At 45.8% G+C, this 23,813-nt stretch overlaps 1 protein-coding gene across 3 annotated transcripts in view; it reads left to right on the forward strand.

Moving 5' to 3' along the window:
• Positions 1 to 23,813, forward strand: part of STK33 (serine/threonine kinase 33) — a 90,574-nt gene that overhangs the window by 44,418 nt on the left and 22,343 nt on the right. For all 3 annotated transcript variants that reach the window (XM_077453665.1, XM_077453667.1, XM_077453666.1), the window contains exons 2-7: positions 2,103 to 2,219; positions 11,175 to 11,288; positions 13,299 to 13,403; positions 13,930 to 14,068; positions 16,832 to 16,920; positions 17,845 to 17,932. In XM_077453665.1, the coding sequence (XP_077309791.1) occupies positions 2,103 to 2,219; positions 11,175 to 11,288; positions 13,299 to 13,403; positions 13,930 to 14,068; positions 16,832 to 16,920; positions 17,845 to 17,932 (652 nt within the window). The remainder of the gene's footprint in view (positions 1 to 2,102; positions 2,220 to 11,174; positions 11,289 to 13,298; positions 13,404 to 13,929; positions 14,069 to 16,831; positions 16,921 to 17,844; positions 17,933 to 23,813) is intronic.

The raw sequence follows: 23,813 nt of genomic DNA on the forward strand, positions 1-23,813 counted from the left end.
GCACCCTCCACTGCCTTCATTATACTAGGAGAAAGGATAGGTGCCGACAGACTTGACAACCACACTTTCTGGCACTGACTGGGAGACCACAGACTGGGGGGGGGGGACACTGACACCACAAAGGGCCTCACAGAATCCCCTGGTACAACCTCCACCAACCCAGACTCTTCTCTATCCAGATGGAAGAATTCCTCCACCAACTCTGGCTTATTGTGCAAAGCCTCAGGGCACCGGCTATAAGGGTGACCAACCTTATCACATAGGTTACATTTAATGATGTTGCAGTCCCTCGCCAGATGCCCCAGTTCCCGACACAAAGCACTTCTGTTCTGGACATTTTAGAGGAGAAATGTCCCTTGACTCCACATTTATGGCACAGCTTAGGTTGACCAGGGTAGAAGACAATAATCCTATCTTTACCGAGGAAGGCAGATGCTGGACCGCAATCCCACACACACTTAACCTCATTGACATTGACCCCCCCACCCGTCCAGATTCCTCCATCATCCAAAATCTGTTTTAGGGGACACAACGTTTCACCAGACCCATAAATCCTCGGGGGGGGGGGGGGGGTATAGACTCATTCCTTGTCAGGATAGTCACATTCTTTATCAAGGGCTGTCATGAGACAACTTTGGGGACAAGCCCCTTCCAGTCCACCTGGCCCCAGATGTACACGCTCAAACCACCCCCAAAACAGATCCAGTGATTCTGGACACACAAATGATGAATCATATTCATAGGATCCACAACCACCCTCCTGATAGGTGGAATACCTCCTCCTTCCCACCTGAGCTGTACCACATTCCTGCATTTAATGGAAGGTGCGTTACATGAAAGTCATACAACTGGCTCCCTTTCACCACCAGCAGCATGACTTTGTCCTGACACAGCCTTAGATAATTCTTAACTGGGACAGATGACACATTAACTGGCTTTATAGGAATATTAACTGCCTGCATAGGAACCTCTAAAATCTGGTTTAGTAAATTACCCACCACTTGATCCTCCCTCCTCCCCTCTAGTGCAACAGTCCAGCTCACCATAATCCCACAAGTACCACAGATGCCAGCAGTCCCGTCATAAAGTAAAGTCTTCTGTTTAGAAAAAACACCATCTGTTTCAGCGTTCATACGGCTCTCCTGCTCTGCAGTTTCAAAGTTAATGCCACATTCCTGCTCTAAACTGTTAGTCTTTATGTGGGACTCTTCGCAGTCGGCTAATCCTGCATTTCCTGCTGATTGCAAGGATATGTTGGCAGATGCAATGTCAGGAAAAGTCCTCCACACATTGAGAGATTTTCAGCATGCACCCCTCTCTAATGATCCTCATCTGATGAGTCGGTGCCTCTCAAGGAAGATTTCATTTCTGTAATGGTCTGCAGCAATCTGCCATTTTCCTCACCCTCTTCCTGAGATGACCCAAGCTGCTGGGGAGGGAGGGCGGCAGATACTGACCAAGACATGACAGATCCTGAGACAGGGGTAGTACTGGGGCCACCATGTGAAGCCACTTCCTTACCCCCCCCCCCCCCCCCCCATCCATACTGTCACCTTTGTTCTGGTATCCACCCTCTTACTGGTACTGGCACAGGCACTTTCCTTCATCTGTTGGAATCTTTCCTCATTCTCACTTTTTTTTTCTCTCTGAACACATCGCTGCTCTCCTTCAGAGAGGCGACCAGCCTCTCTTGCTTTTTCGATGCCTCCTCCAGAGACTGCAGTTTGGAAACTTCCCTCCTTACTGTTTCCAGACTTACTATGCAGGAATTCCTTTTTCCTGAGATCTTCTTTCATGACGGCAAGTTTCTGTTCCTCCTTAGCTATGCAGTGAAGTCTGTTCGCCACTCTATCCTGGAAGACTGGTAAGGACTCCCCTTACATAGGGACAGGCCCGGGATCCATTGCAGCTTGAGCACATGGAGTAGGCCTCTAGAGAGCCTCCAGCTTCATCTTCCTCAACATGGTCCATGCCTGGGAAAAGCCTGCATGAGAGGCCCCAGGCTTGCTGCTTCTCTCAGCTGAGATCACAGCAGACCACACATCAGTTCTCAACTTTTTAGGTCTGTGGAAGTTTTAGTAAAGCCGCTGTTTGTGTTTCAGATGCTGAATCCAGAGAGTAGTGATGCCAGTAGGAAGATGGCGTTGCAGTGGGCGCACAGCAACAGCGCAGAGAACAAAGTCCCGCACACTCGCATGGACGATGAAGCTGCGATCCAGGTAGGACCATCTGATGAGTTGTCTAACCTCAACCTAATTCCAACCTGCGGAGGGCCTCCAACCTGCGCTGTCCAATCCACGGGTCCATCCCTTCCAGGATCTGATCATTACTGATTGGACATAGATTGGTTGAGAAGAGAAGAATCCCCTGCAGGTCGTGTGTGTGTGTGTGTGTGTGTGTGTGTTACCTTGCTGGTAAAGCTCCTTGTCTCCTCATTGATGAGGACATGAACCTCCTCCACACAACCGGGTCCAGTGGTTGTGGTGGCCTGCAAGCAGGGAGCTTATCAGAATCTGGAAGCCCCTTCAACAATAAAGGTGCCCCCAGATTTTACCCCCCCCCCCCCCATGTGAATGAGTAAGGGGTAGGTAGTACCGCTACTCTCTCACAAAATTTAAACCATCAAAAAAAAAAAGACAACATTTTTGAGAATTCCTTTATTAAAGAAAAGGGGAAAAAAATCCCACAATGTACAGTATACCCACCATCAGTGCCGGGACGAGGGGCGGGCAGGAGGGACGGCTGGCCTGGGCACTGTGGTATCATGGGTCGGTGGGGGGGCACCACAAGGAAATGGGGGGGGGGGGGGAGGATTTGTGCTGGAAAGGGGGATTTGGGGGGCAGCAGGGAGTAAGTATTGTTCTAGGAGGGGAATTTTTTTTGGGGGGGGGGTTATGCTAAAATTTAGGGTCGAAGGAATGGGGGGGGAGGGGGAGAAGGTTTGTGCTAGGAAGGATGTTTGGGGTGCTTTGTGCTGGAAGGGGGGGAGGATTTGCAGTGGGGTTATTGGGAGGGGTAATCTTGGGGGTAGATAATTTGTACATGGAGGAGTTTTATTTTATTTATTTTTTTGGGGGGGGGGGCACTTGAATTGTACAGTACACAAGCTCTGGCTAGGAACGCATTTAACCCTTTGATTGTCCCTGATGTTAACCCGTTCCCAGCCAGTGTCATTAGTACAGTGACAGTGCATATTTTTAGCACTGATCACTGTATTGGTGTCTGTGGTCCCCAAAAAAGTGTCAGTCAGTGTCTGATTTTGTCCACCGCAATGTCGCAGTCCCGCTATAAGTCGCTGATCACCACCATTACTAGTATTACTAGTATAACTATAAAAATATCTCATAGTTTGTAGACTCTCTATAATTTTTTGTGCAAACCAATCAATATACACTTTTGGGGATTTTTCTTTGCCAAAAATATGTAGCAGAATACATATTAATCTAAATCCATGAAGAAATTGGATTTTATTTATTTTTTTCAGTTGTTTTTTGGATGATTTATAGCAGAATACAAGAATAGTTATGTTTTCAAAATTGTTGTGTTTTTTTTTTTTTTTTTTTTTTTTATAGACTATTTTTGTTTATAGCACAAAAAATCAAAAACGCAGAGGTGATCGAATACCACCAAAAGAAAGCTCTATTTGTGGGGGGGGAAGGACAGCAATTTTATTAGGGTACAGTGTTGCATGACCGGGCAATTGTCAGTTAAAATGGTCTGGTCATGAAAGGGGGGTAAATCTTCTAGAGCTGAAGTGGTTAACATATTTACAAATTTCACATTGAAAAAACGTGCAAAATAAAAAAAAATTAAAAAAAATGTAATTAACCACTTCAATACCGGGCACTTTCGCCCCCTTCCTTCCCAGCCCAATTTTCAGCTTTCATCGCTCTAGCGCTTTCAGTGACAATTGCGCGGTCGTGCTACGCTGTACCCAAATGAAATTGTTATCATTTTGTTCGCACAAATAGAGATTTATTTTGGTGGTATTTATTCACGACTCCGTTTTTTAATTTTTTGCGATATAAGCGCAAAAAAGCGGAAATTTGGAAAAAAAACAATATTTTCTTTTTTCCATTTTAAAAGAAATCCAATAAAATCAAATTTTGTCATAAATTTAAGCCAAAATGTATTCTGCTACATGTTTTTGGTAAAAAAAATTCCGTTAAGTGTATAATAATTGGTTTGTGTGATCAGGGACATATGTACGCAAATGATCATGTACATATGTGTGCAGGTGATCACGGACATATGTGTGCAGATAATCATTGGGACATGTGATTTTAGTGGGACATATGTGGGGGACATGTTTTTATTATTAGGGACATGTGTTTTTATTATTTGGGGACATGTATGTTTTGGGGACATGTGTGTTTTGGGGACATATGTGGGGACTGTGTTTGTACTGTGTGGTGTGTTGTGTGGTGACACTACACTGATGATCAGTGAGTAAAAAGCTGTAAAAAGCAGCCCATACTCACTGATCATCAGCCGGCTGCAGCGTTCTGCTCTCCTCTCCACAGCGATGACTTCTGTGTGAGGAGAGGAGAGCCGATTGCCTAGCAACCGGCTGTTTGTTTACATCACATGACGGCCGTGATTGGACACGGCCGTCATGTGATCAGGAGGGCCAATCACAGAGCTCTCCTGCCGATCTGAGATGCGCCGTGTCCCGGTGACACGGGCGCATCGGGATCGCGCCGCTGCGCGGGCACGCACGCGATTCCGCTCCTCCTGATGGACGTTCCTGAACATCCTATCAGGAGTAGACGGCTCCCACCTGGCCGTATATGTGCATTGGCCGGGTGGGAAGTGGTTAATTTGTAAATGCCTTTTACAATGCTTGTCAATACCGAGTATTTGCACAAGTATCGGTACTCGTGCAAATGCACTGATACCTGAAACCGATACTTTCAGGCTCGGCTGTTTGAGCTGTCAGCGGGTCTCCCCGGTGTAAAAGCACCCGGCAATGTTTATTAACAACATTGCTCAACTGAAACACTAATATTAAAACAAACCTTGTTTCTTTTTGTATCTTTCTGTTTCTTCATCTGCAGATAAAAACAAATGTTCCTCTGTTTTTAACCCCTTATTAACCCTTAATCAGCCTTAAAGTGGAGGTCCACCCTAAAAATAAAAAAATAAAAATACATAAACGCACTCCTTAAAATACATCAAAATTTTGAAGAAAAAAACTTTTTTTTTAAACTTACCAGAAATGGCTGTTGCTAGGCAGATCGTCCTAATCTGCCGCTTCCTAATCCGTGGTTCTTGTCCTCCCTTGCGTTGTCTCCTGGGAGATGTGGCGCAATGTCTTCTGGGGACGTGTGTGTGTGTCCCAGTAGACGGGCGTCCGGTCACAAAGCGTTGCGCGACTCGCGCATGTGTAGTAGGAAATAGACAGTGGAACCTTCACTGCCCGTTTCCCTTCGTTGAGATGACAGCACCCGCACCTGATCCAGGGAATGGATTGGCCTCGGAGGGGTCCGACATTGCGGGCTCACTGGACAGGTAAGTGCCCTTATTAAAAGTCAGCAGCTACAGTGTTTGTAGTTGCTGACTTAAAAAAAAAAAAAAAACGGCAGACCTCCGCTTTAACTAACTCCCTATTCTCCTCCATTTAATTATTTCCCTGCTTTTTTAAATTTATTTTTTTTTTTTTTTTTGTTCATGTGTATTTTACAAACGATAAACAATGAAAACTTTTTTTTTTTTTTTTTTTGGTCAATATTTATATATATATATATATATATATATATATATATATATATATATATATATATATATATATATATATATATATATATATATACTTTTTTTTTTTTTTTTTTTTTTACACATTTCACATTGAAAAAGCACAAAATTAAAAAAAAAAAAAAAAAAAAAAAAAAAATCTAATTTGTAGATAACTTTTCAATGCTTTGTACCACTGCTGACAGCTGAAGTGAAAACAAAACGGCTGCTGGCAGGTATCGGTAATTTTGTATCGGCGAGTACTAAAAAAAAAAAAAAAAAAAGGGGTATTGGTACTCATAAAAATAAATAAATAAAAAAAAAATAAAAAAAAAAATATCGGTACTCCATAAAATAAATAAAAATATCGGTACTCATAAAAAATATCTAAATGTAATAAATAAAAGTATTGGTGTATCCCTACTTTGTACTGTTGCTGACAGCTGAAGTGAAAACAAAACGGTTGCTGGCAGGTATCGGTAATTTTGTATCGGCGAGTACTAAAAAAAAAAAAAAAAAAGGGGTATTGGTACTCATAAAAATAAATAAATAAAAAAAAAATAAAAAAAAAAATATCGGTACTCCATAAAATAAATAAATAAAAATATCGGTACTCATAAAAAATATCTAAATGTAATAAATAAAAGTATTGGTGTATCCCTACTTTGTACTGTTGCTGACAGCTGAAGTGAAAACAAAACGGTTGCCGGCAGGTATTGGTAATTTTGTATCGGCGAGTACTAAAAAAAAAAAAAAAAAAAAAAAAAAGGGGTATTGGTACTCAGAAAAATAAATAAATAAAAAAAAATAAAAATAAAAATATCGGTACTCCATAAAATAAATAAATAAATAAAAATAAAAATATCGGTACTCATAAAAAAAATATAAATGTAATAAATAAAAGTATTGGTGTATCCCTACTTTGTACTGTTGCTGACAGCTGAAGTGAAAACTAAACAGTTGCCGGTAGTATCGGTAGTTGGTATTGGTGAGTACTTAAAAAAAAAATAAAAAAATTAAAAAAAATGGTATCGGTACAATGATGGTAATAACGTGGGTATTTAAAAAAAAAAAAAAATTTTTTTGCGGTCTGGGAGATACAATTTTAAGTGTTCTATTTTTGAATCGAAGAGCTGTGATTGGCCGGGGTATAGACAGTCACATAGAAGAGCAACCAGGTGGTGATAAGTAATTGCCTTGTCTTAGTACATCTCACCTTGACCTTTCTCAGATCTCTAATAACATGTCGGCATTCAGTCCCTCTGCCTGCCATTGTATTGTCACCTCCTTGTTACCCCCCCCCCCCGGGGCAGGATGGTCGTCGCAGTAACACAAGACGCTCGCTGCCAATGACACGCAATGAGGAAGCCGCGTGTTGCACACAATGGAAATTCTTCACCTCCATTCTGGATGGACCATAATTATCATCCTAACTCGCTGTCCAACCCCCTTATTAGTCCTGATTGTAGGTGCTGAAGCCTCGGGCCCGTCACACGTCAGTTTGTCCATTTTTTTTATCCACCCTTCATTGACGGATGAAAAACGGACATCAATGCCTCTCTATTGAAAAACTGATGTAAATGGATGATCGCCCGTATACAGCTGTGCTCATAAGTTTACACACCCTGGCAGAATTTATCATTTCTTGGACTTGTTTTCAGAGAATATGAATAACGCAAAAACTTCTTTCTTTCACTCATGGTCAGTGTTTGGCTGAAGACATTTATTATCAAATCAACTGTGTTTACTCTTTTTAAAATCATAATGAAACTACCCAAATGATCCTGATCAAAAGTTTACATACCCTGGTGATTTCAGGCTGATCACATGCACACAAGGTGACACAAAGGGGTTTGAATGGCTATGAAAGGTCACCATCCTCACCTGTGATCTGCTTGTAATTAGTGTGTGTATAAAAGGTCAGTGAGTTTCTGGACTCCTGACAGACCCTTGCATCTTTCATCCAGTGCCACACTGACGTTTCTGGATTCTGAGTCATGGGAAAAGAATTGTCAAAGGATCTGCGGGAAAAGGTAGTTGAACTGTATAAAACAGGAAAGGGATATAAAATAACAATTAAAAGATACCCAAGGAATTGAGAATGCCAATCAGCAGTGTTCAAACTCTAATCAAGAAGTGGAAAATGAGGGGTTCTGTTAAAACCAAACCACGGTCAGGTAGACCAACTAAAATTTCAGCCACAACTGCCAGGAAAATTTGTTCGGGATGCAAAGAAAACCCCACAAATAACTTCATGTGAAATACAGGACTCTCTGAAAACATGTGGTGTGGCTGTTTTCTAGATGCACAATAAGGAGGCACTTGAAGAAAGATGGGCTGCATGGTCAAGTCACCAGAAGAAAGACATTAACTACACAAATGTCACAAAGTATCCGGCATACAATACAGCAAATGGTACAGAGAAAACCCTCAAACCTTCTGCCATTTGGAGTGATGAGACCAAAATTGAGATTTTTGGCCACAACCATAAATGCTACATTTGGAGAGGAGACAACAAGGCCTAGGATGAAAGGTCCACCATCCCTACTGTGAAACACGGAGGTGGATGATGATGATTTGGGGATGTGTGATCTACAAAGGTACAGGAAATTTGGTCAAAGTTTATGGCAAGATGAATGCAGAACGTTATCAAAAAATACCAGTGGAACATTTTGTATTCATCAGCCAGGAAGCTGCGCATGGGACGTACTCGGACATCCCAACATGACAATCATCCAAAACACAAGGCCAAGTCCACCTGTCATTGGCTACAGCAGAATAAAGTGAAGGTTCTGGAGAGGACATCTCCGTCTCCCTGACCTCAATATCATTGAGCCCCTCTGGGGAGATCTCAAAACGTGCCGTTCATGGAATACGGCCCGAGAATTTCCAGGAACCGGAGGCTTTGTGCCAAGAGGAACCATCTGAGAAGATAAAGAGCCTCATCCACAAATACCACAGAAGACTTCAAACTGCCATTGATGGTAAAAGGGGCAATACACGGTATTAAGAACTGGGGTATGTAAACTTTTTTGATCAGGGACATTTGAGTAGTTTCTGTTGTCATTATGATATAAAAAGAGTAAACACAGCTGATTGATAATAAATAGACTTGTGCACAACGGAAAATTTCGTTTAGTTTCGGTTGTACGTTGTCATTCGTAAAATAGATAATTTCGTTCTGTTATATTCGCTATGTTGCGTAATACGTTTTTGGATAATTCGTTATTCGTAGAGTATTGATATTCGTTATACTGAATCTCGAATCATGTCGAATTCATTCATTATATGCGCTATAATTTCGTTCGTATTCGTTGAAATTCGCTATTTATGTATGTATAGACATTCGTGATAATGATTCGTAGTTTGGAAAGTCGTTTGTTTATTGAATCTTTTAACACACACAATGACAACGTCTCTTCTCCTCGGCTCAAATACAATACAACCCCCTTCTCACTCAGTTCTCAGGAATGCACTTTGCCAGTAATCCAACCTCCGGCACAAAATTAATCAGCTGATTGGACTATAAGATTTACATTGAGCTGACCTTTTGTTTCATTAGATCTTTAAAGAATTACTGAATTGTGTCAAATTCATTCGTTATATCCGCTATAATTTCTTTTGTATTCATTGTAATTCTTTTTTTAATTTTTATATTCGTACATTTGGATGCATCCGAATGTCCGAAAGAAGATGCAAAGTTCGGCTGAATTTCGATTAGTTGCGAAACGAATTGCACAAACGTAATAATCAATGGCTTCAGCCAAACACTAACCACGAGTGACCGAAAAGATTTTGTGTTTATCATTCATATTCTCTGAAAAATGTCCAAGAAATCATAAATTCTGCCAGGGGTGTGTAAACTTATGAGCACAACTGCATATCGGTTTACTTCCAAAGGCATCATCTTCCCTTTTTTTTTTTTTTTTTTTTTTAAACTGATCAAATCTCTCCCCCTTTTTTTTTTTTTATCTATTTTTTCAGTTAAAGAAACGTATTGGATGTAAACTGACAAATGTTTCTTTTTTCGTCTGTTTTTTGCATTGGCGGTGGATGGAATTAAAAAAAATAATGCAAAAATGATGCGCACGGATGAAAACGTCACCCGTCTTGTGGTGACTGAACTGATGAAATGAACGGTCCGCATGTGTGAAAGAGGTCCTCATGCTGGCCATACACTATACGAAGAAAAATCGGCCGAACCCGTTTTCAAAAAACGAACATTCAGCCGCGAGTGCAAACCATGGCGCCATCGTGTAATGACCGATAAATCATTCAGTGGACATGAATGAATGCATTTTTTTATTATATATATATATATATATATATATATATATATATATATATATATATATATATATATATATATATATATATATATATATATATATATATATATATATATATATATATATATATATATATATATATATATATATATATATATGTATGTGTGTGTATGTATATATGTGTGTATATATATATATATATATATATATATATATATATATATATATATATATAATATTTATATTATATATATTTTTTTTTTTTTTTTTTTTTTTTACATATACCAAGTGCAGACAGTTCGGACGGGAAACATATATTAACCTTTTCAATTTACCGTTCGTTTTGGCAGAAAATTTCCAAACTTGCCCTTAATTGTTGGCACCTCTTTGAGCTGAAAAAACTATCGATCTCGTGCCCATTAACTGGCGGAAAAACGATCAAATTTTAGCGCTAAAAATAGCGCCCGAAAACTGCCTCTTTTGCCCCCCAGTGTGAATGCCCGAGTGCAAGCAGCATCTTTGGGGTGGTTTGGGAGATCTGTATACTGCGCCCCTCCATTGCCCCTGCCCACTGGAATAGGGGAAGCGCCTGAAAAGCGATTCAGATGCGCCACGACACAGGCGCTTTTAACCCTTTCATCGGGCGCTAGCGGGGGTTTAAAGTGCCCCTCTAGCAACCCGCAAAAAGCCGGTAAAACAGTAAAGCACCGCTAAAACGATCGCCGCTCTACTGCCAACGCGTCAGCAACTGCAGCCTGAAAGAGGCCGTAATCTGCCGCTTGGTCATGTTTTGCCTGCAGCTTTTCCCAATTGTGAACTTGCAGAGCTGCACACAGACTGATGGCGTATTTACTATAATCTACAACTCCCATCAACTCCTTCCATAAGATATTGTGACTGGCCAAATTCACGCTTCCTATGATTTCCCTTTTTTGTCCTTCTATTACAAATGTGCTGCAAGAGGAGTGAGACTCCTTTTTTTCCTTGGATTCACAATAGTTACCAGGGCATGACCTCAAAATTCACAACACTGAGTGATCTATTACTGTCCTGTAATAATACGACTCTCTGTATCTTTCCCTCCCGCTCTCTTCCCTCTCCTCACCCCTTCTCTATTTAGCCGTATCTACAATTATATTATTTGTATTTCAGCAAATTTACACCTTCGGGAAGAAGCTGGGAGAGGGGAGTTTTGGCGTTGTGATTGAAGCCACACACAATGAAAGTGGAAAGAAGTGGGCCATTAAGAAAGTCAACCGAGAAAAGGTGAGACTGAAATCAGTGCAGATAGACGTTTCCTCCTCTAACCAATCTCCTTCCTCCTCTAATTCCCTTCCTTCTTTGCTCAGTGTAGATAGACGTGTCCTCCACCAATCCCCTTCCTTCTCTCAGTGTAGGTAGACGTGTCCTCCACCAATTCCCTTCCTTATCTCCATGTAGAAAGCTGTCCTCCTCCAATCCCTTTCCTTCTCTCAGTGTAGATAGACGTGCCTTCCACCAATCCCCTTCCTTCTCTGTGTAGCTACATGTGTCCTCCTCCAATCCCTTTCCTTATCTGTGTAGGTAGACGTGTCCTCCACCAATCCCCTTCCTTCTCTCAGTGTAGATAGACGTGTCCTCCACCAATCCCCTTCCTTCTCTCAGTGTAGATAGACGTGTCCTCCTCCAATCCCTTTCCTTATCTGTGTAGGTAGACGTGTCCTCCACCAATCCCCTTCCTTCTCTCAGTGTAGATAGACGTGTCCTCCACCAATCCCCTTCCTTCCCTCAGTGTAGATAGACGTGTCCTCCTCCAATCCCTTTCCTTATCTGTGTAGATAGACGTGTCCTCCACCAATCCCCTTCCTTCCCTCAGTGTAGATAGACGTGTCCTCCACCAATCCCCTTCCTTCCCTCAGTGTAGGTAGACGTGTCCTCCACCAATCCCCTTCCTTCCCTCAGTGTAGATAGACGTGTCCTCCACCAATCCCCTTCCTTCTCTCAGTGTAGGTAGACGTGTCCTCCACCAATCCCCTTCCTTCCCTCAGTGTAGATAGACGTGTCCTCCACCAATCCCCTTCCTTCTCTCAGTGTAGGTAGACGTGTCCTCCACCAATCCCCTTCCTTCCCTCAGTGTAGATAGACGTGTCCTCCACCAATCCCCTTCCTTCCCTCAGTGTAGATAGACGTGTCCTCCACCAATCCTCTTCCTTCTCTGTGTAGATAGACGTGTCCTCCACCAATCCTCTTCCTTCTCTCTGTGTAGATGGATGTGTCCTCCACCAATCCCCTTCCTTCCCTCAGTGTAGATAGACGTGTCCTCCACCAATCCTCTTCCTTCTCTCGGTGTAGATAGACGTGTCCTCCACCAATCCCCTTCCTTCCCTCAGTGTAGATAGACGTGTCCTCCACCAATCCTCTTCCTTCTCTCGGTGTAGATGGATGTGTCCTCCACCAATCCCCTTCCTTCCCTCAGTGTAGATAGACGTGTCCTCCACCAATCCCCTTCCTTCCCTCCGTGTAGATAGACGTGTCCTCCACCAATCCCCTTCCTTCCATCTGTGTAGATAGATGTGTCCTCCACCAATCCCCTTCCTTCCATCTGTGTAGATAGATGTGTCCTCCACCAATCCCCTTCCTTCCCTCAGTGTAGATAGACGTGTCCTCCACCAATCCTCTTCCTTCTCTCGGTGTAGATAGACGTGTCCTCCACCAATCCCCTTCCTTCCCTCAGTGTAGATAGACGTGTCCTCCACCAATCCCCTTCCTTCTCTCGGTGTAGATGGACGTGTCCTCCACCAATCCCCTTCCTTCCCTCAGTGTAGATGGACGTGTCCTCCACCAATCCCCTTCCTTCCCTCCGTGTAGGTAGACGTGTCCTCCACCAATCCCCTTCCTTCTCTCTGTGTAGGTAGACGTGTCCTCCACCAATCCCCTTCCTTCTCTCTGTGTAGGTAGACGTGTCCTCCACCAATCCCCTTCCTTCTCTGTGTAGGTAGACGTATCCTCCACCAATCCCCTTCCTTCCCTCAGTGTCCTCCACCAATCCCCTTCCTTCCCTCAGTGTCCTCCACCAATCCCCTTCCTTCCCTCAGTGTCCTCCACCAATCCCCTTCCTTCCCTCAGTGTCCTCCACCAATCCCCTTCCTTCCCTCAGTGTCCTCCACCAATCCCCTTCCTTCCCTCAGTGTCCTCCACCAATCCCCTTCCTTCTCTGGCAGTGAAATGTCTTCTCCTCAGAGCGATCATTTAATGTGTGAAATAGTAGAATTATGAGGGATGATTTTGGTTCTCTAGGCCGGGAGCTCCACTGTCAAGCTGCTGGAACGTGAGGTCTCCATCTTGAAGAGGGTCAATCATGAGCACATCATCCACCTGGAGGAAGTCTTCGAGACCCCCAAGGTCAGCCTCTCCACCAGTCTTTCAATCATCTTCATTCCAGAGGAGTTAGGAAGGAAACCTCATTACTTTTTACCTTTTTTTATCAGTAAAAAGCCATCCTTGAGATCCAATCAGTGACTCTGCCTAGGCTAAGATGATGTCATCAATTTGCTGCAGGCAGGAGGAAGCATGTCTTCAGTCTCTGCTCCCCCATTGATCAGACTGTACATTGTAACTTTGCCTAACCTGAGATGATGTAATCAGTCTGCTGCACACAGGTCACCTGAATGTGTCCTTGTATATCCTTTCTGCAATCCCCTGCACAGCACCCTCAATTGTGCTGCCAGTCTAACACAGGGGACATTCTTACAGGAGGGGGGTAGGGGACACATAGATGACCTCATAATCAAATTGCCCAATGGCCAAGCCAGTTTCATTTATTACACTGAGAACATTTCTATGTCACATATTGTGGTTGGGAAATGCGGTTGTGTCACCTGCGTCAGTCTCTGACGGAACGTCTCGGGTTTCGTGGTTTGTCTTGCAGCGGATGTACCTGGTGATGGAGCTCTGCGAGGGCGGTGAGCTGCAGAAGATCCTCCAGCGCAGAAAGCACTTTTCAGAGACGGAAACCAGACACATTATTCACAGCTTGGCCTCCGCTCTCACCTACCTGCACAAGAAAGGTAAGTGCTCATCATATATTGTTCAGAATCCTGACACTGGGGCCCCGTGCCCTATTCACTGCTGAGGACGCTGGGGGCCCCCGTGCCCTATTCACTGCTGAGGACGCTGGGGGCCCCCGTGCCCTTTTCACTGCTGAGGACGCTGGGGGCCTCCGTGCCCTTTTCACTGCTGAGGACGCTGGGGGCCCCCGTGCCCTTTTCACTGCTGAGGACGCTGGGGGCCCCCGTGCCCTATTCACTGCTGAGGACGCTGGGGGCCCCCGTGCCCTATTCACTGCTGAGGACGCTGGGGGCCCCCGTGCCCTATTCACTGCTGAGGACGCTGGGGGCCCCCGTGCCCTATTCACTGCTGAGGACGCTGGGGGCCCCCGTGCCCTATTCACTGCTGAGGACGCTGGGGGCCCCCGTGCCCTATTCACACCAACAGCCGAGGACACTGTTTGTCTGTGTGATGGAAGGAGGACGCAAAATGTGGCGTTTTGAAGAGTCTTATTGGCCGGTTTCCCAATGTTTGGAGTGAGGAGATGTGTAATCTCTGATATGTGATATATAGGAAGTGTCTATTATTTAGTGCACATTGATAGCTGCATCTACTGATCACCAATAACTACTGTTCATTATCAATACTTCATATACAGACCGATAATAATCAGCATCCCCGGCATTGTGCTGCTGCACACCGACTCCCTCTGCTGGACGCTGTCATCATCACAGAAAAATGGAAATACTCCTTACAGATCCTGATTTTAACCTAAAAAATTGAAACCGTTGAATTCGGATTTTTGTGCCGACTAACTGGAGAGTATTCCGGGAATTCGTTGTATTGTTCTGTGTGTGGCACATTTCCTCTCGTTATAAATTCACCTGAGCAGCTGCTATTTTTGCTTGGTAAAGAGTTAAACCCACTGACAGGACCTTTGATATTTCCGAGACTCTGTTGGCAAGATGCCTGCACTTCTCTGCACCCGCAGTGCCCATTATGAGGGGTTCCCACCATCCCAGTGCTGAGATCCCGGGTCTGTACACCCGCTGTGCCCATCATGAGGGGTTCCCACCATCCCTGTGCTGAGTTCCCGGGTCTGTACACCCGCTGTGCCCATTATGAGGGGTTCCCAGCTCTGTACACCCGCTGTGCCCATTATGAGGGGTTCCCAGCTCTGTACACCCGCTGTGCCCATTATGAGGGGTTTCCAGCTCTGTACACCTGCTGTGCCCATTATGAGGGGTTCCCACCATCCCTGTGCTGAGTTCCCAGGTCTGTACACCCGCTGTGCCCATTATGAGGGGTTCCTACCATCCCTGTGCTGAGTTCCCGGGTCTGTACACCCGCTGTGCCCATCATGAGGGGTTCCCACCATCCCTGTGCTGAGTTCCCGGGTCTGTACACCCACTGTGCCCATTATGAGGGGTTCCCAGCTCTGTACACCCGCTGTGCCCATTATGAGGGGTTCCCAGCTCTGTACACCCGCTGTGCCCATTATGAGGGGTTCCTATCATCCCTGTGCTGAGTTCCCGGGTCTGTACACCCGCTGTGCCCATTATGAGGGGTTTCCAGCTCTGTACACCTGCTGTGCCCATTATGAGGGGTTCCCACCATCCCTGTGCGGAGTTCCCAGGTCTGTACACCCGCTGTGCCCATTATGAGGGGTTCCTACCATCCCTGTGCTGAGTTCCCGGGTCTGTACACCCGCTGTGCCCATTATGAGGGGTTCCCACCATCCTTGTGCCGAGTTCCCGGGTTTGTACACCCGCTGTGCCCACTGAGGGGTTCCCACCGTCCCTGTGCTGAGTTCCCGGGTCTGTACACCCGCTGTGCCCATTATGAGGGGTTCCCACCATCCCTGTGCTGAGTTCCCAGGTCTGTACACCTGCTGTGCCCATTATGAGGGGTTCCCACCATCCCTGTGCTGAGTTCCCGGGTCTGTACACCCGCTGTGCCCACTGAGGGGTTCCCACCATCCCTGTGCTGAGTTCCCGGGTCTGTACACCCGCTGTGCCCATTATGAGGGGTTCCCACCATCCCTGTGCTGAGTTCCCGGGTCTGTACACCCGCTGTGCCCACTGAGGGGTTCCCACCATCCCTGTGCTGAGTTCCCGGGTCTGTACATCCGCTGTGCCCATTATGAGGGGTTCCCACCATCCCTGTGCTGAGTTCCCGGGTCTGTACACCCGCTGTGCCCATTATGAGGGGTTCCCACCATCCCTGTGCTGAGTTCCCGGGTCTGTACACCCGCTGTGCCCATTATGAGGGGTTCTCACCATCCCTGTGCTGAGTTCCCGGGTCTGTACACCCGCTGTGCCCACTGAGGGGTTCCCACCATCCCTGTGCTGAGTTCCCGGGTCTGTACACCCGCTGTGCCCATTATGAGGGGTCCCCACCATCCCTGCAGGGTTTTATATGTATTTTACATTATGTGGAATGTAAGTGGAGTAGAGGGAACACACAATGGTGAACAGGAACAATCTGCGGGAGCGGAGAAATACAAAAATGGGCGGGAACACCCAGAACTCCTCATGGGTGGAGTCAGGAATTCTGCCAGAGGGAGCTTCTGACATGCAGTATAAAGGGGGGGATTTGGGGGATGTAATGTCTTTTTTTAGTCTGTATTGTCAAATCAGAGGGTAGATTTTGTGTTCTGACCATGGTGGGGGGTGGCGGGGATGACATCGAAGTCTCGTTTATAAATAAATCCGCCGTGCCGTACGATATATTGTTCTATGATACAGAAGATTCCAGTCTCGGGGGTTTGTGTCTCCCCTCAGATATCGTCCACAGAGACCTCAAACTGGAGAACATTTTAGTGAAGAGTGACGAGGACCAGCCGGGTGAAGGGATGATGGTGAACATTAAGGTCAGTAAATCCGTGTCTGAGCCCACCCAGTCCCAATCTCTCCGCCCCAACGCGGAGCCGTCACCAAGTCACGTCATTTGTTTGTAAGCTTTTAAAGGGAAGGTCTTTGGGGAGAAACAAGGATACCCGGCGTTCATTATGCCTATTCTTTATTTAGATCAGGTGACCTGGGAACACCAGCTTGTAGTGGTAATCAGGAATTCTCAGACACGCCCCCCCCCCCCCCCCCCTCAGGCTCATTGTCTCTGACATACAGGGAATCGGATGCATCAAGGAGTCATTGATTAGATGTTCCTCACAGCTGTCAGTCATAGTGGCCTTGGAGGTTCGAATCAGGTTGCTGGGCTGTTGACAGGGGGTGCCGACGTTGGGTTGGCAGGGGGGGGGTCCAGTCCCAGCAGGGGGCTTCTGTGCCACTCACTTGAGGGTCTTTTTGCCCACCAAGGTCAGGACTGGTTCCAGCTGCCCCTTCGGTGACTACAGGGCTACACACAGATATCTCTGTCACTGGCTTGACAGTCAGGTAGGTGGCCTCAGCGTTCAGCTCTTTTGATTGGCAGGACCCCTCTGCTACACGTTCCGTTGCTCCCCATAAGGATGGAAGCTCCACCAGGGGCCCCAAGATTTCTAATGACGGCTCTGTATACACGAGAGAAGCAGAGAGGTTGCCCAACCTAGGCGCCAAACAGATCCACCCACCGCCCATGTGGGGTGCTCTCTGTATTCTGGCTGCAGTAGATTACAGATAACTCAGGTTTAGGTAAAACGAGGGAACTTTCTGCCTTTAGAACATTTGCAATCATTGCTGGGTAAGCATTAGCGGGTCTCCAGTGTGATGTCACAATGTAGGTGAACCATAGCAATGCGGTCATATGGTGGACAATGGTTCTGGATAATATTTTGGTTTTCTGCTCCCGTTGGCAGGTGACGGATTTCGGCTTGGCGGTACAGAAGGGCGGAGTTGGAAGCGAGAACCTGTTGCAGGCCACGTGTGGCACTCCTAAATACATGGGTAAGTCTGCATGGGGGGGGCCCCCGGGGTCAGGGGAACTCCCAGGATATAACTTTATTGACTACTTGAGTGCTGTGTGATGTCTTAAGATGTCACCACCGCCTAGTACTAAGACCCGGAGCTAAATCTTGTCAACGTCAAGGCGTGTCACATGAGTGCAGAACACAGAATATATCACCGCCGTGCAATACATCGAGGTGCTGTGATGTCACCTGCAAGGGGGGGAGGTGGTGCTGTGATGTCACCTGCAAGGGGGGGGAGGTGCTGTGATGTCACCTGCAAGGGGGAGGTGGTGCTGTGATGTCACCTGCAAGGGGGGGAGGTGCTGTGATGTCGCCTGCAAGGGGGAGGTGGTGCTGTGATGTCGCCTGCAAGGGGGAGGTGGTGCTGTGATGTCGCCTGCAAGGGGGAGGTGGTGCTGTGATGTCGCCTGCAAGGGGGAGGTGGTGCTGTGATGTCGCCTGCAAGGGGGAGGTGGTGCTGTGATGTCATCAGCGCTTCTTATGAGCTTCAGCAGTCCTCTTCTACCAGTTCAGCTCTCACACCCGGGCACACCCTACGGAGCCGAGCGATATTGTTTTCTTTTTTCTAGAATAAACAAGGATTATTTTGGTGGTAATTTTTTTTTTTTGCGGCGGCGGCGGCAAACAATATGCCAAACCCAGCCTCCCCTCCTGTTGCAAAACGGGTGGAAAACTCACACCCACTTTTGTTCTGATTGGCCGTATTATTGAGGATCGGTTTTACAATAGCGAATATTCATATGCTTCAAAAAAACAAAAAACAAATAAAAAAACCCGCCGCTGTAATTCATCCACCCCCCGTGACCTGAAAGGGGCCGGATGTATGAATAGGGGGGGGGCGGCCGCGGCGGCCATGCATAGATTCATGTCATGGGGGGTAGACGTGTGCACTGACAAAAAAAACGTTTTGTTTCATTCCATTTTTTTTTTTTTTTTTTTTTTTTTTTTTTTTCAAAATTCGGAAATCTGGAAATTTGGAAATTCTAATTTCCCAGATTTCACATTTTTTCAAATTTCTGAAATGTCGAATTTTTCCAAATTTTGAAATTCAGATTTTCCAAATCTCCGAATTTTTGGAAATTGGAAATTTTGAACATTTGGAAATTAATGAATTTGTCAAAATTTGTTAAACAAATTTGTAACTAAACGAATTGCACATGTCTAATAGGGGGGTGCCGTGGTGAGAGGGGGGGAAACCAAAAAAAAAAAAGTAGAAAAAATGTAATGGAACGCTAAGAAAAAGAGAATTAAAGAACAAATATATCATCAAGAAATGAATAGTTGAGGTGAGAAGAGGTAAAAGGTGCTGGTTAGGGCTGGTTATGGTAAAGTAAGGGGCTGATAAGAGGATCGATGAGAACAAATTCTATATCTATAGACGTTGTATGCGGATGGAAGATCATCCCCCTTGATGTGCAGATGAATGAAACCGAGTTCATACAAAAGTAATAATGTTACTTTACATCTCTCGATCTCCTGTCTGATCAATGTTTATAAACAATGTTACTTGGAGAGATGCAAAGTAACCTTGTTTATAAACATTGATCAGACGGTAGATAGAGAGATGCAATTTCCTGTCTGATCAATGTTTATAAACAATTTTTCTCCCCTCGATCTCTCTCTCTCTCTCTCTCTCTCTCTCTCTCTCTCTCTCTCTCGATCTCTCTCTCTCTCTCGATCTCTCTCTCTCTCTCGATCTCTCTCTCTCTCTCTCTCTCGATCTCTCGATCTCTCGATCTCTCGATCTCTCTCTCGATCTCTCGATCTCTCTCTCTCTCTCTCTCTCTCTCGATCTCTCTCTCTCTCTCTCGATCTCTCGATCTCTCTCTCGATCTCTCTCTCTCTCTCGATCTCTCTCTCTCTCTCGATCTCTCTCTCTCTCTCGATCTCTCTCTCTCTCTCGATCTCTCTCTCTCTCTCTCTCTCTCTCTCGATCTCTCGATCTCTCGATCTCTCGATCTCTCTCTCGATCTCTCGATCTCTCGATCTCTCTCTCTCTCTCTCTCTCTCTCGATCTCTCTCTCTCTCTCTCGATCTCTCTCTCTCGATCTCTCGATCTCTCTCTCTCGATCTCTCTCTCTCTCTCTCTCGATCTCTCTCTCTCTCTCTCGATCTCTCTCTCTCTCTCTCGATCTCTCTCGATCTCTCTCTCGATCTCTCGATCTCTCGATCTCTCGATCTCTCTCTCGATCTCTCTCTCTCTCTCTCTCTCTCTCTCTCTCTCTCTCTCTCTCTCTCGATCTCTCTCTCTCTCTCTCTCTCTCTCTCGATCTCTCTCTCTCGATCTCTCTCTCTCGATCTCTCTCTCGATCTCGATCTCTTTTGATCTCTTTTGATCTCTCTCGATCTCTCTCTCTCGATCTCTCTCTCTCGATCTCTCTCTCTCGATCTCTCGATCTCTCTCTCTCTCTCTCTCGATCTCTCTCTCTCGATCTCTCTCTCTCGATCTCTCGATCTCTCTCTCTCTCTCTCTCTCTCGATCTCTCTCTCTCTCTCTCTCGATCTCTCTCTCTCTCTCTCTCTCTCTCGATCTCTCTCTCTCTCTCTCTCGATCTCTCTCTCTCTCTCTCTCTCGATCTCGATCTCTTTTGATCTCTATCGATCTCTCGATCTCTTTTGATCTCTCTCTCTCTCTCTCGATCTCGATCTCTTTTGATCTCTCTCGATCTCTCTCGATCTCTCTCTCTCGATCTCTCTCTCTCGATCTCTCTCTCTCGATCTCTCTCTCTCGATCTCTCTCTCTCGATCTCTCTCTCTCTCTCTCGATCTCTCTCTCTCTCTCTCGATCTCTCTCTCTCTCTCTCGATCTCTCTCTCTCTCTCTCTCGATCTCGATCTCTTTTGATCGATCTCGATCTCTTTTGATCTCTCTCGATCTCTTTTGATCTCTATCGATCTCTCGATCTCTTTTGATCTCTCTCTCTCTCTCTCGATCTCTTTTGATCTCTCTCTCTCTCGATCTCTCTCGATCTCTCTCGATCTCTCTCGATCTCTCTCGATCTCTCTCGATCTCTCTCGATCTCTCTCTCTCTCTCGATCTCTCTCTCTCTCTCGATCTCTCTCGATCTCTCGATCTCGATCTCTCTCGATCTCTCGATCTCGATCTCTCGATCTCTCGTCTCGATCTCTCGATCTCTCTCTCTCTCTCGATCTCTCTCTCTCTCTCTCGATCTCGATCTCTTTTGATCTCTATCGATCTCTCGATCTCTTTTGATCTCTCTCTCTCTCTCTCGATCTCGATCTCTTTTGATCTCTCTCTCTCTCGATCTCTTTTGATCTCTCTCGATCTCTCTCGATCTCTCTCGATCTCTCTCGATCTCTCTCTCTCTCTCGATCTCTCTCTCTCGATCTCTCTCTCTCGATCTCTCTCTCTCGATCTCTCTCTCTCGATCTCTCTCGATCTCTCGATCTCTCGATCTCTCTCTCTCTCTCTCGATCTCTCTCGATCTCTCTCGATCTCTCTCGATCTCTCTCTCTCTCTCGATCTCTCTCTCTCGATCTCGATCTCTCTCGATCTCTCTCGATCTCTCTCGATCTCTCTCGATCTCTCTCGATATCTCGATCTCTCGATCTCTCTCTCTCGATCTCGATCTCTCGATCTCTCTCTCTCGATCTCGATCTCTCGATCTCTCTCTCTCTCTCTCTCTCGATCTCTCTCTCTCGATCTCTTTCTCTCGGATCTCTTTTGATCTCTCTCGATCTCTTTTGATCTCTCTCGATCTCTCTCGATCTCTCGATCTCTCTCTCTCTCGATCTCTCTCTCTCGATCTCTCTCTCTCGATCTCTCTCTCTCGATCTCTCTCTCTCGATCTCTCTCTCTCGATCTCTCTCTCTCGATCTCTCTCTCTCTCTCGATCTCTCTCTCTCTCTCTCTCGATCTCTCTCTCTCTCTCTCTCGATCTCTCTCTCTCTCTCTCTCTCTCTCTCTCTCGATCTCTCTCTCTCGATCTCTCGATCTCTCTCTCTCGATCTCTCTTCTCTCGATCTCTCTCTCTCTCGATCTCTCTCTCTCGATCTCTCTCTCTCGATCTCTCTCTCTCGATCTCGATCTCTCTCTCTCGATCTCTCTCTCTCGATCTCTCTCTCTCGATCTCTCTCTCTCGATCTCTCTCTCTCGATCTCTCTCTCTCTCTCTCGATCTCTCTCTCTCGATCTCTCTCTCTCTCTCTCGATCTCTCTCTCTCTCTCTCGATCTCGATCTCTCTCTCTCTCTCTCGATCTCTCTCGATCTCTCTCTCTCTCTCGATCTCTCTCTCTCTCTCGATCTCTCTCTCTCTCTCTCTCTCTCTCTCGATCTCTCGATCTCTCTCTCCGATCTCTCGATCTCTCTCTCTCGATCTCTCGATCTCTCTCTCTCGATCTCTCTCTCTCGATCTCTCTCTCGATCTCGATCTCGATCTCTTTTGATCTCTTTTGATCTCTCTCGATCTCTCTCTCTCGATCTCTCTCTCTCGATCTCTCTCTCTCGATCTCTCTCTCTCGATCTCTCGATCTCTCTCTCTCTCTCTCTCTCTCTCTCGATCTCTCTCTCTCGATCTCTCTCTCTCGATCTCTCGATCTCTCTCTCTCTCTCGATCTCTCTCTCTCTCTCTCTTCTCTCTCTCTCTCTCTCTCTCTCTCGATCTCGATCTCTTTTGATCTCTATCGATCTCTCGATCTCTTTTGATCTCTCTCTCTCTCTCTCGATCTCGATCTCTTTTGATCTCTCTCGATCTCTCTCGATCTCTCTCTCTCGATCTCTCTCTCTCGATCTCTCTCTCTCGATCTCTCTCTCTCTCTCTCGCTCTCTCTCTCTCTCTCTCGATCTCTCTCTCTCTCTCTCGATCTCTCTCTCTCTCTCTCGATCTCTCTCTCTCTCTCTCTCTCGATCTCGATCTCTTTTGATCTCTCTCCTCTCTCTCTCTCTCTCTCTCTCGATCTCGATCTCTTTTGATCTCTCTCGATCTCTTTTGATCTCTCTCGATCTCTCGATCTCTCTTGATCTCTCTCTCTCTCTCTCGATCTCTTTTGATCTCTCTCTCGATCTCTCGATCTCTTTTGATCTCTCTCTCTCTCTCTCTCGATCTCTTTTTGATCTCTCTCTCTCTCGATCTCTCTCGATCTCTCTCTCTCGATCTCTCTCTCTCGATCTCTCTTCTCTCTCGATCTCTCTCTCTCGATCTCTCTCTCTCTCTCTCGATCTCTCTCTCTCTCTCTCGATCTCTCTCTCGATCTCTCTCTCTCTCTCGATCTCTCTCTCTCTCTCTCTCTCTCTCTCTCTCTCTCTCTCGATCTCGATCTCTTTTGATCTCTCTCGATCTCTTTTGATATCTCTCGATCTCTTTTTCTCGATCTCTCTTGTCCTCTCTCTCGATCTCTCTCGATCTCTCTCTCTCGATCTCTCTCTCTCGATCTCTCTCTCTCGATCTCTCTCTCTCTCTCTCGATCTCTCTCTCTCTCTCTCGATCTCGATCTCTTTTGATCTCTCTCGTCTCTCGATCTCTCTTGATCTCTCTCTCTCTCTCTCGATCTCGATCTCTCTTGATCTCTCTCGATCTCTCTCGATCCTCTCTCTCGATCCCTCTCTCTCGATCTCTCTCTCTCGATCTCTCTCTCTCGTCTCTCTCTCTCATCTCTCTCTCTCGATCTCTCTCTCGATCTCTCTCTCTCTCGATCTCTCTCTCTCTCTCTCTCGATCTCGATCTCTTTTGATCTCTCTCTCTCTCGATCTCTCTCGATCTCTCTCGATCTCTCTCGATCTCTCTCGATCTCTCTCGATCTCTCTCGATCTCTCTCGATCTCTCTCGATCTCTCTCTCTCTCTCGATCTCTCTCTCTCTCTCGATCTCTCTCTCTCGATCTCTCTCTCTCGATCTCTCTC

Source organism: Lithobates pipiens, unplaced genomic scaffold (assembly GCF_037356315.1).
Source record: "Lithobates pipiens isolate NorthernLeopardFrog02 unplaced genomic scaffold, aLitPip1_a1.2 Scaffold_24, whole genome shotgun sequence".
Lineage (NCBI taxonomy): Eukaryota > Metazoa > Chordata > Amphibia > Anura > Ranidae > Lithobates > Lithobates pipiens.